Raw genomic sequence first — 18202 nt, 5'->3', positions numbered from 1 at the left:
AGCTTTTTGCTAAACTTTTGAGGGTCCTCTTTGGCCTTGTGAAGCAAAACTGCTCTTGATGGCAACCACAGCCTCGATGAGCAGGTACGCGGGGCACTGGCTTCTGGGGCTGCCTCTGGACTGCAGCACCCAGCAGTCTCCTTTCTTTCTTTTCTTTTTTCAAATGTCACTTAGTGGTGTGACCGCTCCTGAATTTGAACATAGCCGGTTTGTCAAACATGGCAGGTAAAGTCCTAAGTAGTTACCTTTGAAAAGATAACTGAGCTAAAAAACCCAGATATTTTGGGATCTAACCTTCTCAAATGTTTCGTGGTCCCCATAGGGCCATGACAAATGTTTGGGTTATTTATTACAGATAAAAGCAGACTGATCTGATAGGGATCATTTTAAATTTAGTGGCGCAGGTAGTCATGTGCGGCCTTTCCTTTGCGTTACCTTGCAGGTGATGCTGTCAGAAGGTGTGCTCCTTCCTAATTACCTGCGTGTAGCTTCATTTCAGGGAGAGCTATAGTCAATGTAGGAGCAACATTTTCTGAACTTAAGTAAAAGCTTGTATTTGTTAAGGCAGAGATTTAAATTTTAACTGATTCTCTGTATCTAACTACAAATTTTGGATGCTCTATTTTTAACTGAGTTGTACATAAAAAAATGGCTAGATTTAGGGAACACCAGCTATTTCTGCAAAACCTGTATGCCCACTGTCATTTCTTTTGCTGCTGCTTTTGTTTTAATGCTAAGCAAAATAAAAGCTGATGGCATATAACTACAGAGGAGAATGATTGTGGTGGTGTCAGTGCTGGGAGGTGTGTGTCAGCGGTAGCTGTGGTTCGCTATCCAGTAACTCGCTGGGAATTTGCAGGGAGCGGTGGGCGGCCCTGGGCTTAGGGAGGGTGGGAGGTGGAAATACACGACGGCATCGCAGGGCTGAGAAGTGCCAGAGCAAGCCCGGTTGCAGATTCGTGTGCTCTGTACCTTCTGTTTTAATTTCAGAAATATCGGCATGGGGCAGAAGTAACATTTTCAGGTCTTGCTAAGATAAGAGGCTTAATTATTTTGTTTCATCACAGGTGTTGTGCAGGTTAAAACTGCGTAGATGTAAACCCTGCGGATGTTCCTTTGCCGTCCTTGGTCATTGTTGGGTGGCAGCCTGTGCTACTAAAGTCCTTGTGGATGCGTAAGTCTTCTCGGCTGTAAACGTGAGGCTCCCTGTGATTTGTACTCAGGCTGGTCAGAAGATGGTAAGAGTTGGAGTGAGATGGCGCAGACGTGGCTGGCACACTGTGGCAAACAGACAGCACAAACTGCTTTTTGCTCCTCTCTGTTGAGGAGGGTGGTGGCACATCGTTTAATTCAGAGTGTGAAGTGTGTGAAGACTGGAGACAATTCCTTTTCCGTTCCTGTGGTGTAGGGCCACACGTTTAAGACAGACGTTCTCATCATAGGCTTTCTCAGCCTAAATGTTTTGTGGGGTTTTGTTTTGCTTATTTTTTTTAATCTGTTTCTCTGAATTTTTTGATAGCTTTTCTGGGCTCATGAAGAACTCCATATAATGACAAAATATTCCCTTTTGCATCTTGTAAACTGTTGCATCATTTCTTTATGTTGGTCTGGCGTATATTCTGGTACCATGCTAACGTTTCTTGTACTGATTATTATATAATTTAAGAAGTTTATGGTGAGATACAGGAACATGATCTTCAGTGCTATCATTAAAGTGGAGGCTTTGCCAAACTTTTGCAGAAATCGTGTTTTAAATAGCCCAGCTCAGAATTTTCTTGCACTTTCCATGGCAACAAGTTCATCTGTTATGCAAATGTCACATTAACAGTCTCTCTAAATGTATTGCTCTATTCCTTTTCTGCAAAAATGGATATTTAGTGCTTGGTACAGCAACTTAACGCACATAAAAAGTTGGATGTACGTGCATCTATCTTCAGGTGTATTGAAATACCTTCCCAAGGCGAGACTTTATTGCTGCATTTATAACCTGCTTGGAAAATGCGGTGATTAAAATGCTGCTGTCTGTGCCTGACGTGACGGTTGGTGTGTAGCAGGGTGGTTGTACGGCAGGTAGTTTGGTACCTGCAGAATTACTGTGAGGTTTGTCTCCCATGCTCGTTCTGTTCCTCTTTCCGCTGCTTCGACTGTGTAAGCTCGAAAGTGTCTTTTTAAGGAAGAGGAGATGCAAGTTCTGGAAAAAATCACGGAAGAACCTCTTCTCAGTGCATTTGCTTTTATTCTTGATGTCAAGCCAGCGTTTATCTCTGCTTCTGCTGTTAGTGGTCTTCACCCCGCAGCTGTACAGGCCCTTGCGTTTGGAATTCCAGCGAGGGAGAAGATCCCTGTGCCAGCGGAGCTTGCAGAGTCTCACCCGACACCAACGGCCCCTGTGCAGGTGCTGCCCTTCCCTCCCCTCCGGCCGCTCACCGGAGGATGCGGAGACCTGAGCTAAGGCGAGTGCTCAGCCCCCAGGGTCTCAGTCCCGAAGGGATGGCGAGGCTTTCGAGAATTTCCCGGATTGTTTTTCAAGTAGGGAGCTGTACGTATCATCCCTCTCCACCTGTAAAGCTGTTTAGTCGATCAGGCTTGGGCAGACTGACAACAGAGAACTAAGATCTTGCGTAGCTCGAAATTGGTCTCGTGGTTCTGAGGAATCAGAAGTTAAAATTACATTGTGGTAATTTTTGTGAAGTGTGAAATAGCTCATGTCAATTTTAGTGTTTCATTTGCTTAACAGTGCCTAAAATGATGCCTACCTAAGCTACTTCTATCTGGTAACTTCATAATGGTATTGCAAACAACTGCCCCACCAGTCATTTGTAATAATGATGGATTGGGAAACAGGGTAATAGAGGCACTTAAATGTAGTCTTTTTCTGCACATAGTCAGGCATACTTGGCAGCATTGTTGCAATAGGCCTCTTCCTGATCCTGTGGAGGTAGCCATTCGGATTTCAGGGACATCCCATTTAATTAAATGTTTGCTTCAGAAATTGAGCTGTGCCTTGAATGGCTTCAATTTCACTCTTAGAATTTCTGGAATAAAATAAAAATGTGCTGCTTTTCCATCCTTTTCACAGGGTTGGGTTTTTTTTTAATACTCAGTTTTAGAAAGTTTTAGGTTTGAAAATGACGAAGTGGGTTAACGCTGTCATGCTTGCTCTGTGGCTGTGAATGGCAGAGGCAGGTCCCACCTCACCTCGGGGAGGAGTTTTGTCAGAGAGTGTTGGGGAGCATTTTGTGGGGGCATGCACAGCATGTAGCCAAACTGCAAAATGCTCCTGGTGTAGCATATCTTACACCAACTGTAAAATAAAATAAAAAAGCTTTTTCTGGCTTGACTCATACCAGTTCAGTTGCAGGGGGAAATAATCAATCACCAAAGCTGTTCTGTGCAATACTTGTATATCTGAGCCTTGGGTCTGGGGAGGCGTCCTGCTGGGTTGGGACTGATTTTCCTTGCCAGCACAAGAGCGTTTTTGCCCCAAAGCATTTGGAAGGCAGTGGTTTCATGTTTTCTTTCATTTTAAGTTGGAAATTGTTGGGTTCAGCTGTTCCTCCCCCAGGTACGTGTGTGTTCAGACGTAGCCTTCTGAGCTTTTCAGCTAGTCTTGCTCTGAGCAAGTTTAAAGCACTGGTTAGATTCAGGTAGTTAAAAGGAGCTTTGGTCTATTGTTGTATTAACAGTAGTGTCATGTGAGAGATACTGGAAATTGATGTCATAATATTTAAGTAACTTTGTTTTAATAAAGCAGAATCGTCAAGGTATTTTTCCTGCTATTCCTAGCCTAGTATTGACTAGCTTTGTGACTTAGCCCTGCTATTTTTACTCTCGCTTCCTCTTTCTCCAGTAATTTTGCAGTGTGACATTTTGAACAATTGAGTGGAAAAACCTCACCTATCCTCAACCACTTAAAACATCGGACAGCAATTTAAAACCAATTTGCTTACCGTGGGCTGTGAGATGATGGGTGCTGTGAGTCAGGTGTTGTGTGGCGCAGAAATAGGCTGGAGTTTGAAGTCTGCGGCACTTCACGTGCAGCCCCTCTTCCACAGCCAACGGCTGACTGGGCCGGGACTCTCTGGGATGCGCTTTGCAATGTGGCTGTTGGCTTAGATCTTTAAATAAAATGTTTGCAGAACCTTGTGGCTTTGAGGTCATGTTTTCAGCAACTTTCTCTAATCCCCATGATTATACAAATAATCCTCCAGTAGATGTATCGATGTGTGTGAGGCACGTCAGAGCTGCCCGTGCTCCCGAGATGTGGGGAGCGCTGAGCTGGGCCCAGGGGCTGGAAACAGCTCTTAGCACGCAGGTGTGGGCTGTTCCACGGACACCCCCTTGTCGCCAGGGAGCAGCTTGCGTGGCCTCGGGAGGTTGCGAGCTGTGCTGGCGGTGGCACATGCCTCCAATAGGGTCTCCCATGCGATCCCACAGGGTCTCCCGTGCCAGCCAGGTCTCAGCTGCAGGGTCGGTAGGGTGGGCTCGCCGGCCTCCCAGCAACCGTCCTAGGAGAAGGACAACTCTAATTGCAAACCCGGGCAGATGGAGCTCGTTTAGCCCCGTAAGGCCATCCATCTCAGAGAAGGACACTCTCACTAAACCTGCGTCCCGAGGACTTGGCCGTCACTTTGCCTGCCAGGTGAAGCTGAGGAGTAAAGGCTGGGGCCAATTCTGTGCACGCTGAGCCCCACCTAAGAAATCCATTGCGCGGGCTTGAAGGTTACACCCCCATTTGTGAAGTCCTGTAGCGACAGGCGAGGGACGAAGCGGCAGGTGATGAGGTGCCCTGGAAGCCGCAGACCCAGCCCTGCGTGCAGGTGGTTCAGGACATTGGACGCTCGAGACTGACCCTGGAGATGAGGGTCTTGTTTGGCACCATCCTGGGTGACCAAGCAGCCTTTTTCAAGGGGAGCACTGCTTGCTCCACACGGAGAGGGCCCTAGGAAAGGTGGCCTGACCAAAGATCATCTCCACCCTCACCCGGCTGGCTAACCGCGGCCGACGGGCACCTTCTGATGCGGTCGAGCAAACACGATCCCGCATTGGCCTTTTCAGCCATCAGCGCGCTTGTAGCAGGTGTGGGTAGAGCCCTTCCCGTGTCTTTGTGCGCGAAGCCCAGCCATGATGATGATGGGGCTGTTTATTTAGCCAAATGGTTTCTGATTTGGCTTTACTGGCTGACCAGGTGCCGGTAGATAGTGATGAAAAGGTTTTGTAAACAAGATTTCACTCTTTAATGAACTGTGGCTAATGGTAAAAAAAAGAAAGAAAAGGAAAAGCAAAATGAAGACACTTAAAATGCTACCAGAGGAAAACGTGTTACAACAGCTGCTTTAGTATTTACCTCTTTGTAATGGACATTTTGAATTCAATACCTTTTTTTGGTGCTTAGTTACTTCACTGTTTAGTCAATTCCCTAGATTAACTACGTAAGGGCTTTAACATCTGTACGCTGTGACAGTCACAGTTGAATAAGATTCTGAGAAGTCGCTGCAACATGTTCCTGCATTTTTTCATGCTTCTCCAGCTAACACAACTTGGATTTCGATTTTTTGGAGCAGTTTACACTGTTATTTTGGATATGGCTTTTCTGTGTGTAAAAGGCATTGATTTTTTTTTTTCTAGCCTGTCTTCTAGAACAAACAACAAGTCAGATTTTTACAGATGCCTGAAGATTTAAGGAATTTACTTTGAAAAGCATGACATCTACCAGCGTTCTGAATACAGACAGAGGAATTCTGGTGCACAGCAAGTTACTTCTCAAATTAGAAATAAAGTTGCATCAGTATTTTAGAATTCATTAATCAAAATAATGTGGAAATGGCCATTCAGTTGTCTTCTGCTGAATTTTTCCTTAAGGATTTTTTAGCTTGTATATACACTCAGACTTTATTTTGTTCTTTCCAATGCCAAAATGCTGACTTTGGTGGTGGCTGTTTGTCGGGGTCTGACCCCTCGATTTGTCCTTTATCCTTTGGCCATGCCCAGGGCGGTCTTGTTCACCCGAGATTTTGGGAAGGTAAATGTCTTTCTTACCTTTCGTATTTCTTGTAAATCATGAAAGCAGTGTTTGATACCAGATAAAAGTGGCCGTCTTGCCTCATGATGGTAACTGTGAGCGTGTTTGGTGCTACACTTAAAGGTTATTAAGGATAATAGTGTCTTGTACAATTTAGCAATATTTAATTATAGAATTCAGCTCCAAGTGGATGGAAAGAACGTTTAACTTCTTCCCTCCTGGCATCTGAGTATACTTAGCCCATCCTTCCAGAAATAACTCCGTGGTTTTACAGTTCCAATAGTATTTTGGTTAACAGCAAGAATAGGAGCACAGTGTAACTGTAGGTTGTTTTGAGATTCTTGATCAGTAAAATTAAGTACGGGCAAGTAAAGATTATTTCTCTTTTTCAAATTCTTGCTCTTGTCGTCTGAGCTCTGAAATAGATGGGACTCCAGCATAAATATCAGGTGATTATCTGGCCATCGGCAGTAGCGTGAGATCTCCTGTGTTGGTGCAATGTTTGTGCTAAATGTTACGCAGGTGTTGCAGAGGTGTGAAGGCAGAAATGCTTGTGCTGACCTCGCTACGCCACCAGTGAAGGGCAGAAAATGGAACCCTGTTTAAAAATTAAGTTGCAAAACAAGTTGGTGCCTTCCTCCCTGATCTTTGTCACTGTAGACGAGTAGCTACTTTCCATCTCTTTCCTTCATTCATTTTCCTGTGCATCTTTCTTTTTGCGATTCTTTTAGTGCACATACACATATACTGAGTTCTGCCCTTCATTTGTTCTTCTGTCGTTGTTTCCATTTCACTTTCCCTGTGTTTCATTCCTGTATCTTTCTTGTTTAGACCAAGTGGAGGATCCAGCTGGCAGTAGCAGCCATGTAGGACCCTTCAGGAACCTGATGGTAAGTGCACGTGTGTACTTATGCTCAGGCTTCCACCAGGTTCTGTATTCTGAGGCGTTTTTCGCCCCTCCTCCAGGCTTCTGTTAGTTCTTGGCATCTTAAGATGAAAATTAAGGACAGACCTTGGACTACTCACGGATAGCTTTTACATCAGAATAGTTGGTTGCATTTTTAATTGCAAATCTACAGCAATGAAATGACGCAAATCTTTCAGGTTTACGTGGATTTTTAAAGCACTTTGAGAACTCCTGGAGGAAGGTCTATCAAAAGCTGTTGAATATCTTTAAAAGGTCCTGAACTCTACACACTTGAAAGCTGGGAGAACATATCAATGAAGCATCACTTGACTCTTACTCTGTTCTTAAATCTCTTCCTGAGCATCTGCTATTGAACATCCAGGGCCGTGAAGTGGATGTGCCTGGGACAGTCGCTGCCATGCCTGAGCGGATCCTTCTAACCTTTACAGAGAAAACTGCAGCTGGTAAATGAACAAACTAAAGCTGGTAAAAGGAAAACATCAGAAATCAGTCGGTGTCTTTAGCTGATGTGTGTCAGAAACTGATCTGACGCATCTAAAATTATGCATGTACGCAAGCGATTCTGCTCGCTATTCTGAGTAAGGGTAAGTAGGTGCTAGATGAATCTTCTCTTCAGATGTGTTTAGGCTTAAAGGCCAAGAACTTGAAACGTTTCCAGCTGTATCAGTGAGCAGGTTGCATTTTGATTTTTTTTAAGGAGTGTAGCAGGAGAACTTGCAAATGGTCTTTCCATCAATAGCATAAGGAAGTATTTGGCTTCAGTAATTCAATTTTGCATACAAATCCTGCTACTCTTGGGATTTCCCAGGTTACAGTGGGATTTGAGGTACTATAAATTTTATAATCTATAAATGGATGGCACTTTGGAAAACCTATGTGCGCTTTAGCACTTGAGTGATTTTGTTCTTGCTTTTACATACTAGGGCAGTATCTTGTTACATGGAAGAATTAATTAGGTGGTGGTTTGAAGGCCTTTACAGCAACCTGCCATTGTGCTGAAGTTCAGTGCTGCTGGAGAATTGCCCGGTCCCTTCAGCTGCGATACCATCCTGTGCTGCACCTTCTAGTAAAATCCTGGCCCTAAGCGTGGCCAAGTTGGGCCCAGGGGAGAGGGACCTGCGGACTCATCTTTTCCTTCTTGTTTCCAGTCTCGCCTGTAGAGATGAGAGATGAACTGAGAGTTTTGTCGTTTTAAGTCACGATGCCGATATTGGTGTTCAGATAAGCCATCTGCAGAAAAGCTGTTAGCACTGAAAGGGTTCTGGCGATGGAATTACGTTTTGTTACATCGCTCTGTGTGGTGTATTGGGGCGCACTGCGGTGCGTGCTTGATTCCCCAGGAACGTGCTGAAATTCTGCACTCAGACCTCTTCCCAAGGAGCGAGATGTTTGTTGGTTGTGTTGCTGGGCATGTCAAGAGCAATTTCAGGTGACCTGGCAGGTATTTGAGGGAGCTTGCTTGAAATCCTTCATACTCAAGTCTTGGTACTACTGGTTGTGATTAGAAACAAGTGATGCCGATCCTAGAAAATGACATTTAAATTGGGCATTCAGTGCCTGGCAGGTGAAGATGCACTTGAACTCTTTATGCCTATGTTAACACCAAAGTAGGTGCTTAATCTGACAAATGGCAGGTGTTTGGTATAAAAGACAAGTGAACAAATGTATTGTGAAAGAAGTGGCAGGATTAGACGTGGGGTTTGTTTCACTGTTGGAGGCTATTAGGAGATAATCGCTAGTTCACATTAGGCAGAGTGCGCATGTATTTTCCAGAGGGAACAAAAATTCAGTTTCTCAGACTAAAAACTCTTGAATTGGAATAAGAAAATAAGAAAGGATAGTTGTGTGCCTGAAACCGAAACACACCAGAGATTGGGGAGAGCCTGTGAAATCTGAGCTCAAGAAGAGATGCAGGTAATTATTAAGGTAGAACAGAATGTTCAAATAAACCCAAGCATTTCCTTTGAAAGCTGACCTGTCTCTGATCTGTTGTACTGGGGAGAGCGCACACTTGGCAATTTCCAGTTTGAATACATGGACGTTTTCTAAAAGGCACTTCAGTTTCTTGGCTCAAGATGTGAAAAATATTTTCGAGGAAAAAAGGGGGAACTTGTTGACAGGATTGTGAGTTGGAAGAATGTGCTTCTAAATAAGAAATGGATTTAGGGCTGCGATGCACGCTTCGGAGTAGAGGGAAGGGTCAGCACTTTAAAAAGCAGCATTTTGTGTGTTGGCGGGAGCAAAGGAGGAATTTGAATTGCTGCTTCTGGGCAGTTCTTGTTCCTGAGAGGAAGGGTGTGGGAGTGGTGTCTGCCCCCACCCCAGTGCTGGGGGTAACAACCAGTCTGTGTGGAGAGGGTGGTCCTTGCAGTGAGATGGATTGGAAGACGTTGAGGTTTCATTCGTTGTTACACAGACCTCATAATAATTTCTGTGTATTACAGGACTGAATCTTTTAAGACTAGTGTAAAAAATTAGCCGTGTAACTTTGTAGTGCATTGGTAAATGAAGTTTTCATCTCATGTCACTGATGAGGTCTTCACGTCATGCCACTTTGCCCTGATCTTCATTGTGTTCGTCATCCTGTGCAACTAATCAATTCCTCTTAATTTTGCTAACGGAAAGCATTAGCAAACTTGTTTGTGTCAGCAGGCACGATGAAATACCTTTGTACGTTACTGTTACCCAGTTCCATCTAAACTGGTTTTACTGTCTTTGCCTTGTTGGTCAAGATCACGCTGCTCTTAGTCTTCTCATGATGTTACTACTTGGTTACTTTTCTTATAACTCGCTTCAAATCGTTATTCAGAATGTTCATACGAGTAGAGAAGTCTCTGTGGGTTTTTACTTCCTAAGTTCTTCCAATTAACATTAAGGATTAATAGTATATGAAGAAGTTTCGTGTTTTGCAGGTGCTTGTGTGAGCTACAGTAACTCCACAGCCATGCGAAGGTGTTGGGTAACTGTAGGGTGTGAGCTGCTTAACTCTGGACGACGCGTTTCTGTTATAGTTCGTTCTTGCTATGAAAGTGAGTCGAGTATTTTGGAATCTTAGGTTTTTAGAAACTCACTGTTATCTTTACTTTTAATTTCTTCTGGGCTCCAGAGACTTCCTGCCTCACCTGAACGCTGCCTTTTTCACTGCTCTGTCATGTGTATTCCTCAGGAGAACACTTTACATAAGCCTGTTACATTTCAAAGCTCAGGGTTTTAATTCTGCCACTCAAATACGAAAAATAAAAATAGATGAAAAGGAATAATAAATACCTGGTGGTTGTTTTTTTTTTCTCGCCAGGAAAGAAGAAGACTCAGGAAAACAAAAACAAGGGGAAGAAGGCTGTGGATACAAACCAGAAAAAGGCTGATTTGGATTCTACTTCTGCAGATATGAGGGATTCTAAAGAGAGTGAGTTCTAACTGTCTTTTGGAATCAAAGGACACTTTTTGCCACGGTTAGTGTGTAAAGAGTGTTCTGGTAGCATAGCGAAGCAAACAAGTTTATATTGTTTGCCCAAACTAATAATGCTTAATGCTCTGTATAGGTATTGGTTTCTTTTGGACTTCTTCTTTTGAGCTACTTTTGACCTGTAACTTCTGTTCCTTCACTCTTTCATCCCTTCCGCTTGCACAAGGTGTGCACTGCTGTTCCAGGCATCTTATGCCCCACCTAGGGGACAGAGAGGAAGTCAGGGAAGTTTCTTGAAATGTTCCAAAAAGGAAGTTTCTGAATACACCTTCACTCTGGGCACTGAATCACCACAGTGAGAAGTTGTGCTACTGTGTTAGGTCATAAATGTTGGATATGTGGTGTTAGAGGAGAAGGTAGAAGAAAGGTGTAACGTACTTTGGTTTGGTACAAAGGTCTCATGCTATTCTTTTCCTCCTTTGTGTATCAGGTCACAAAGAGGAAGGTGAAATGCCCTCTGTTTCTGCTGTACTGTCCCTAGAGCAAACAGCTGTGATTCAGGAGATGGTAAATCAAGATGTGCTTCCAAAGCTGATCATCCCCAGCCCTGCCAGTGAACCACAAGTGGTATCTGAAGACAAACAAGGAGAAGCAGTAAACTGTGCATCAGATGATTTAGATGATGATGAAGAGGAGGAGGAGGATGAAGAGGAAGATGAAGAGGAGATAGAAGACACCAGTATGCCTAAAGAAAGTGCTGAAATGCCTTTGATATGTGAAGAAAAGCTAGACTCGATGGAAGAGCACAAGAGTACGTCCGAAGAATCTCCAGAGAGCTCTCCAAAGAAAAAACTTGTTGTGAAAATTCCAAAAGCGAGAGGCGAGTCCAACGGTGATGTTCAGGAATCGTTCATGTTTCCCTGTCAGCATTGTGAGAGGAAGTTTACAACAAAGCAAGGACTTGAACGCCACATGCACATCCATATATCTACCATTAACCACGCTTTCAAGTGTCGCTATTGTGGGAAAGCCTTTGGTACTCAAATCAACAGGCGAAGGCATGAGCGGCGCCACGAGGCGGGGCCGAGAAGGAAACCATTCTTAACACTAACGTCATCACACCACTTGGACAATGTTGCTGAGAACCAAGTCATTGTGGAGGATGGTCTTAAAGATGACCTGAATGTTTCCAGTCTCGTGCAAGACCCTGTTGTCTTGGATTCAGAGAAGGTTTCCCAAGAAATGTCAAACTCTGCTTTTGCCGAGGAAAATAAGGAGCCCAAAGAGTTACATCCGTGCAAATACTGCAAAAAGGTTTTTGGCACTCACACCAACATGCGGAGGCATCAGCGTAGGGTTCACGAGCGTCATCTTATTCCCAAAGGTGTCAGAAGAAAAGGATTCTTTACTGAAGAGCCACCGCTTCAGATGGAGCAGCCCCCACCAGTGCAGAATGTATATATAGCAAGTACAGAAATCGAAGAGGAAGGTGAAGTAGATGATGTCTATATTATGGATATTTCCAGCAACATCTCTGAAAATTTAAATTATTACATCGACGGTAAAATTCAGTCCAACAGCAGCACTAGCAATTGTGATGTCATTCAGATGGAGTCCAACTCTGCAGATTTATATGGACTGAATTGTATAATCAGTCCGGTCACGGTGGAAATCTCCTCAAATGTAAAGGTTACGCAGACACACATGAATGAACCTCCAAAGGAACCCTCTGGCAGTGGGAGCAACGAATCCAAAAAGAGGAGAACTGCCAGCCCTCCTCTCGTACCAAAAGTAAAAACCGAAATAGACCCAGAACCTATTACTCCTACTGGTTCCTTAAGCCTTCCTCTTAGCATTTCAACAGAAAGCCTACCGTTCCATAAAGAAAAAGGTGTTTATTTGTCATCGAAATTAAAACAGCTGCTTCAGACACAGGACAGTAAGAAGATAACTCCATCAAGTGAAATCCCTAAACTCGGACCTTCTGTTACATCGTCACCAATTTTGCCTCCGGTATCCAGTCGGTTTAAAAGAAGGACCAGCTCTCCTCCCAGTTCTCCACAGCACAGTCCAGTACTTCGAGACTTTGTCAAATCAGCTGAGGGAAAAACTGTGTGGAATGAGAATATTCGGGGTTCAAAAATGCCAAAGCTAGAAAGCCACAGCAACTCACCTGCTTGGAGCTTGACGGGAAGGGAGGAAAAAGACACTCTGAGCCCTCTTTGCTTTGAAGACTACAAAATAGGAAAAGACTGGACAGCAGCTCCGACTTTTGGCAACGTGTGCAACCAGCAGCCCCTGGATTTGTCTAGTGGTGTGAAACAGAGGGCTGATGTCAAAAATAAGAATCAGGTTCCCTGGGAATCTGTTTTAGATTTAAGCGTACATAAGAAGCCTTGCAGTGATGTAGAAATTAGGGAGTATAAAGAAAATTCCATGCAGCCAACCTGCAGTGGTGTTAAAAAGAAGAAGCCGACCACTTGCATGTTACAGAAGGTTCTGCTGAACGAGTACAACGGGACGGATGTGGCCCCAGACAGCGCGCTCGGCACCAACAGGAGCACGAGCCCCAGCAAAGCCCCGGAGCCTCAGGCAGAGCCTGACAGGGACCCCAGTCTGTCAGCGTCGTCTTCTGTCGACACTCAGCCCCTTAGTTCCTCCGTCTCCCCTGCGCCACAGGCGCCTGCGGCCCCTTCCATGTGCCAGCTGCCTCCCTTGTTAACCCCAACCAACCCTCCTTCCCCCCCGCCCGTGTTAACAGTTGCTACGTCGCCTCCTCCACTTCTTCCAACCGTGCCACTGTCGATTCCAGACGTCTCTGCCAGTGCCACGAACACTTCTTGTTGTCCATCGCCGCTGTCTAACACTACCACCCAGTCCCCACTGCCGGTTCTTTCGCCTACGGTTTCTCCTTCTCCATCTCCTGTCCCTTCTGTTGAACCGCTTATTTCTGCTGCTTCACCTGGCCCTCCTACACTCTCTTCCTCTTCCTCCTCCTCCTCTTCCTCCTCCTTCTCCTCCTCGTCATCATCGTCGTCTCCATCTCCGCCTCCTCTTTCTGTAGTTTCTTCTGTTGTTTCCTCTGCTGATAACCTTGAAAATACTCTCCCGATAATAAAACAGGAAGAAGCTGAAAACGAACAACAGAAAGCAAGAGAAGATCCTCATACTTCGAGTGACTCTGGAGCGGTGCAGGAAACATTCAATAAGAGCTTTGTGTGCAATGTCTGTGAATCACCTTTTCTTTCCATTAAAGACCTAACGAAGCATTTATCCATTCATGCTGAAGAATGGCCCTTCAAATGTGAATTCTGCGTGCAGCTTTTTAGGGATAAAACAGACTTGTCAGAACATCGCTTTCTGCTTCACGGAGTAGGAAATATCTTTGTTTGCTCGGTCTGTAAAAAGGAGTTTGCTTTCTTGTGCAATCTGCAACAGCACCAGCGGGATCTCCATCCAGACAAAGAGTGCACGCATCACGAGTTTGAAAGCGGGACTCTGAGACCCCAGAACTTCACTGACCCCAGTAAGGCAAACATGGAGCACATGCAGAGCCTGCCGGAAGAGTCGTTGGAACCTTCTAAAGAGGAGGAGGATGACGATGATCTAAATGATTCCTCCGAAGAGCTTTATACTACTATCAAAATAATGGCTTCCGGAGTAAAATCTAAAGATCCAGATGTTCGTATGGGCCTCAATCAACACTACCCCAGCTTTAAGCCGCCTCCCTTTCAGTATCACCATCGGAACCCTATGGGTATTGGAGTTACCGCAACAAACTTCACTACCCACAATATTCCACAGACTTTTACTACTGCCATTCGGTGCACAAAGTGCGGGAAGAGTGTCGATAACATGCCCGAGTTACACAAGCACATACTGGCCTGTGCGTCTGCCAGTGACAAAAAGAGATACACCCCTAAAAAAAATCCGGTGCCGCTGAAACAGACGGTGCAGCCCAAGAACGGCCTGGTGGTCCTAGCCGGCCCCGGCAAGAATGCCTTCAGGCGGATGGGCCAGCCTAAAAGACTTAATTTCAATGTTGAGATTAGCAAAATGTCCTCAAACAAACTAAAAATAAGTGCACTGAGAAAGAAAAACCAGCTCGTCCAGAAAGCGATCTTGCAGAAGAAGAAATCTGCGCAGCAGAAGGCAGAACTGAAAAACAACCCAGCCGAGTCCGACTCTCACATCTGCCCCTACTGTAACAGAGAGTTCACTTACATTGGAAGTTTGAACAAACACGCGTCGTACAGCTGTCCCAAAAAACCCATCTCTCCCTCCTCTAAAAAGAATTCGTCCAAAAAAAGTGCCAGTTCTTCACCGGCAAGCAGTGAAAAAGGCAACAGCCAGCGCAGGCGAACAGCGGACGCGGAGATCAAGATGCAGAGCATGCAGCCGCACTTGGGCAAGACAAGAGCACGAACCTCAGGACCTGCTCAAATCCAGCTTCCCTCGGCGTCCTTCAGATCGAAACAAAACGTCAAGTTTGCACCTCCCATGCGATCTAAAAAGCCAAATTCGTCCTCGTCGCTGAGGAACTCTAGTCCTGTCAGAGTGTCCAAAATGTCCCATGTCGATGGGAAAAAGACTAAGGTGGTCGCTAAGAACAGTTCCTCTGGGATCTCGAGCAAAGCGTCCCGGAAATTGCACGTCAGGATACAAAGGAATAATAAAACTGTTCTGCCGAGTAAGTCCGCTGTGGCGAGCAAGAAGAAGGCAGACAGGTTCGCGGCCAAGTCCAGAGAGAGGATTGGGGGACCCATCACACGGAGCCTCCAGCAAGCGGCAAACGCGGAGGCGACAGAAAACAAGCGAGATGAAAGCAGTACAAAGCAAGAGCTAAAAGATTTCAGGTAAGCGTTTAATTTGAAGTTGAAACACCACAGGAACACAATGCTTGCGGTTTTGTCAATTTTCTTGGTCTTTTTTTTGAGTTTCTCAAATAAATAAAAAAAGATTGCATTTCCTGAACCACGGTGAAGTAGCTCAGTGGTGCTGAGGTCTGATGTACCTACTTGATACGTTTTGTCATGTTGTTATGAAACTATACATAGTTTGTATAGACCAGTGTCTTTAACTGGATTGAAAGCTTTGGAAAAAATTGTCGGTACCTGGGTGCGAATAAACTGAACGTCATTCATCCTGGTGTTATTGGAGACGTTGAGCTTGTGTTTGGTTTCAGACACATCTGGTGGCCTGAAATCCCTCCAGATTTCCTTTATGGCAGTTCGCTAAGCTAAAAGTGATGGCTACGTCTTTTACTCACTAAAATAACTTGTGTTGTTGGCTTTTAATAAAAAGCGTTCCCATCGTATAGCAAAAAACCCCAAACCATGACCAAATACTTCAAAAATGTATGTGCATACTAATGGAGTCAGATCATTAAATCCTTAATATAAGGGAAATAGATGTGTAAGAAAAGTTACATGAATGTGTAAATTTGTTAGAAGTGTCATGCTCATGTTTCAGTATAAACAAGTTTTATAATTGAAGTTCTCTTTCTTTTTGAGAAGCATTTTAATCACAAGAAAGGATAATATTTAAATAAATAAATAAAATCTTAACCTCTCTGCCTGAGTCCGGACTTCCGTCTTCATGTAGTTTCTCCAACCGAGAGGATATTCCTGCAAAGTGTTTTTAACTTTTCTGTTGGTCTTGGAGTAACTTTCTCCAGGCTCCCGGGGAGCTCAGAGTTGTGGTGGTGGTTGCAGTGCGTGGCTGTGATTAACACCCGAGTCAGGGCTGGGGGGAGGCGTGTTTTTATCAAACTAATGGGTAGTGAAGGAGGGGGAAGAACAGGCAGTGAGTGTCCTCCGGCAGAGTTGGTCAAGAAGTGGCAGAATCCTCACGGGTCGCAGCTCCTGGGTCTCGCGGTGAGGAGCTCCCAGGGAAGCGTTTTGAGGAATTACTTTAGAAAGGTTCGCTGTTACAGAGTTATTTCAAAGTGCTAGAGGGGACTTTGACTGAAAGCAGTCAGTACCAAAATAAGGATGTGTTGAAGGAGAAAAATGTTACTGGAATTTGGAGACTAATGGTGTGAAGAATGCCTTCAAGGAACAAGAAATATCTACCAGGCCTGTTCTCTTAGGACATAAACATCACGTTGCTTAATTCTCATCAGCTGCACTCGTAGTGTGATGTGTGAAACTATTTTATGTGATGCTAGAACAGATCAGCAGAATTCGAAGCCGGAATGACACATCTTTCTGTCTAAATTAATCGTTTGACCTTAAGCAGAATAACCCAGTACTTGGAGATCTGTGCACATGGGAATTGTTCAGTGGTATCTGAGGTAAACAGCAGCTTACCTGGGGTACGATTTCCTTGCCTGTCTCAGACACTGTCAGTTCTCTTTGGCAGCTTGCACTCTTCCCTGGTTTGGTGCGTAGCTGTGCTAGAATTCTTGCTTTTTTTTTCCTGATGTAATGTTCATAAATTTAGATTGTCTAGTTAGCAGGGATTTTTTATATCAAATATATAGTATGGAGATTTTTTTTTGCCTTTATACACTAATGTCAGCCCAGGCTAACTTTGATCGTACACTACGGGGGCATTGTTGGCTTGGGGATTTTCCCAGGAAATCTTATTATTTTTGACAAGCTGCTGCATGTAATACTTGTCTCCAGGTTTGTTTTTCACCTTTCCGTTTTTCTGTGTAAACGTACTCCGTTCACAACTAGTTTGTTTTGTTGTTTATCTTCAGTTTTTGTTTCTTATTTTCTAGGAATCTCCTGTAAAAACAAACCAAACCAAACCAAACCCCCTTAATGACATGGTAGAGCTGTTGCATGCTCAACTTAGGATAAGCGCTGCGCCAGTGGATGTGAAATCCAGCAAGCTTGCGACCCCAGCTGCAGCTGACTCACAGCCATAAAATTGCCTGCGGGCTTCTCGCTCACACTCGCTGTCAGGCACAGGTTTTCTGATTTCGGGCCTGATACGCTGGGCTACAGGACGATTCAGATCAAAGAGAAGGGTACCGTTAAAACCACCCCCCCAAAAACCGCCGAGAGAAAGAGTGGGATTCGCTAAGCCGGGTCCTTTGCTCTCGCGTCGCCCGGTTCGGTGCACGCCCTGCTGTGCCACAGGCAGCGGCGTCCTCGGCGCAGCCCGTTCCTTCGTTTTGCCGGTGGCTCAGTGTAGATTCAGGGACAAGGACGATTGCTGCACTCAAAGTATTTTCGCCTTGCATTAAGTCTCTTAAAGCCTTGTGTCACAGTGAATGAGCACAGGCCAGCCTAGCGCGGCAGTTTCCTTTCCTTCTCGCCTTCTCCTCCCTCTCTGAGTCTTTTAGATGTCCAGCACATGATGGGAGAAAGCCCGATTTGGATGTTTTATGGATTTTCCAAATTCCTATTTATACACGCGAATGAAACTTTATATAGCGATGAAATACTGATATCAGTTTCTAAATACTATATATATAATGAATGCAGTGTATCTTTTTATCGATAAGAAGGCTAGACCAGGACTACATACCTGTATATTTTGAAAGTTAAATATATAATTGCTCTAAAAGGTTGTACACCTCTATCTAATAACTTAAGACAACGAATTGGTCGGTTGTTCATAACGGCTTTTTATGGAAATTCCGTTTGCCACGTGCTCACATAGCTTTCACAGTTAATGACAGAACTGATGGCAAGTGACTAGTTTCTTTATACAGCCAGCCCTTTTATTTTTTGTTCTCAACTTAAAAAAAGTAATCTACCTCTTAAAATTTGTAGTTTAATACTTGTTTGGTGAATTTGTGCCACTTTCACTCTCACTATCATTCCCATTTTGTTACATTTCTGTTATGGGGACTTTATGTTGAAATGTTGTATAAAGCATTTGTAGCGAG

The 18202-nt window shown here is 44.4% G+C and overlaps 1 protein-coding gene across 1 annotated transcript; it reads left to right on the top strand.

Moving 5' to 3' along the window:
- Positions 1-2490: 2490 nt before the first annotated feature.
- Positions 2491-17204, top strand: PRDM2 (PR domain containing 2, with ZNF domain). The gene is made up of 5 exons (XM_009867965.1): positions 2491-2539; positions 6854-6912; positions 10251-10356; positions 10847-15212; positions 17084-17204. The coding sequence occupies exons 1-5, from the start codon at positions 2491-2493 to the stop codon at positions 17094-17096; spliced, it is 4593 nt and encodes a 1530-aa protein (XP_009866267.1). The 3' UTR covers positions 17097-17204.
- The last annotated feature ends 998 nt before the right edge of the window (positions 17205-18202 follow it).

Source organism: Apaloderma vittatum, unplaced genomic scaffold, assembly GCF_000703405.1.
Source record: "Apaloderma vittatum isolate BGI_N311 unplaced genomic scaffold, ASM70340v1 scaffold20974, whole genome shotgun sequence".
Classification (NCBI taxonomy): Eukaryota; Metazoa; Chordata; class Aves; order Trogoniformes; family Trogonidae; genus Apaloderma; species Apaloderma vittatum.
This window is presented reverse-complemented; position numbering and strand designations above follow the sequence as displayed.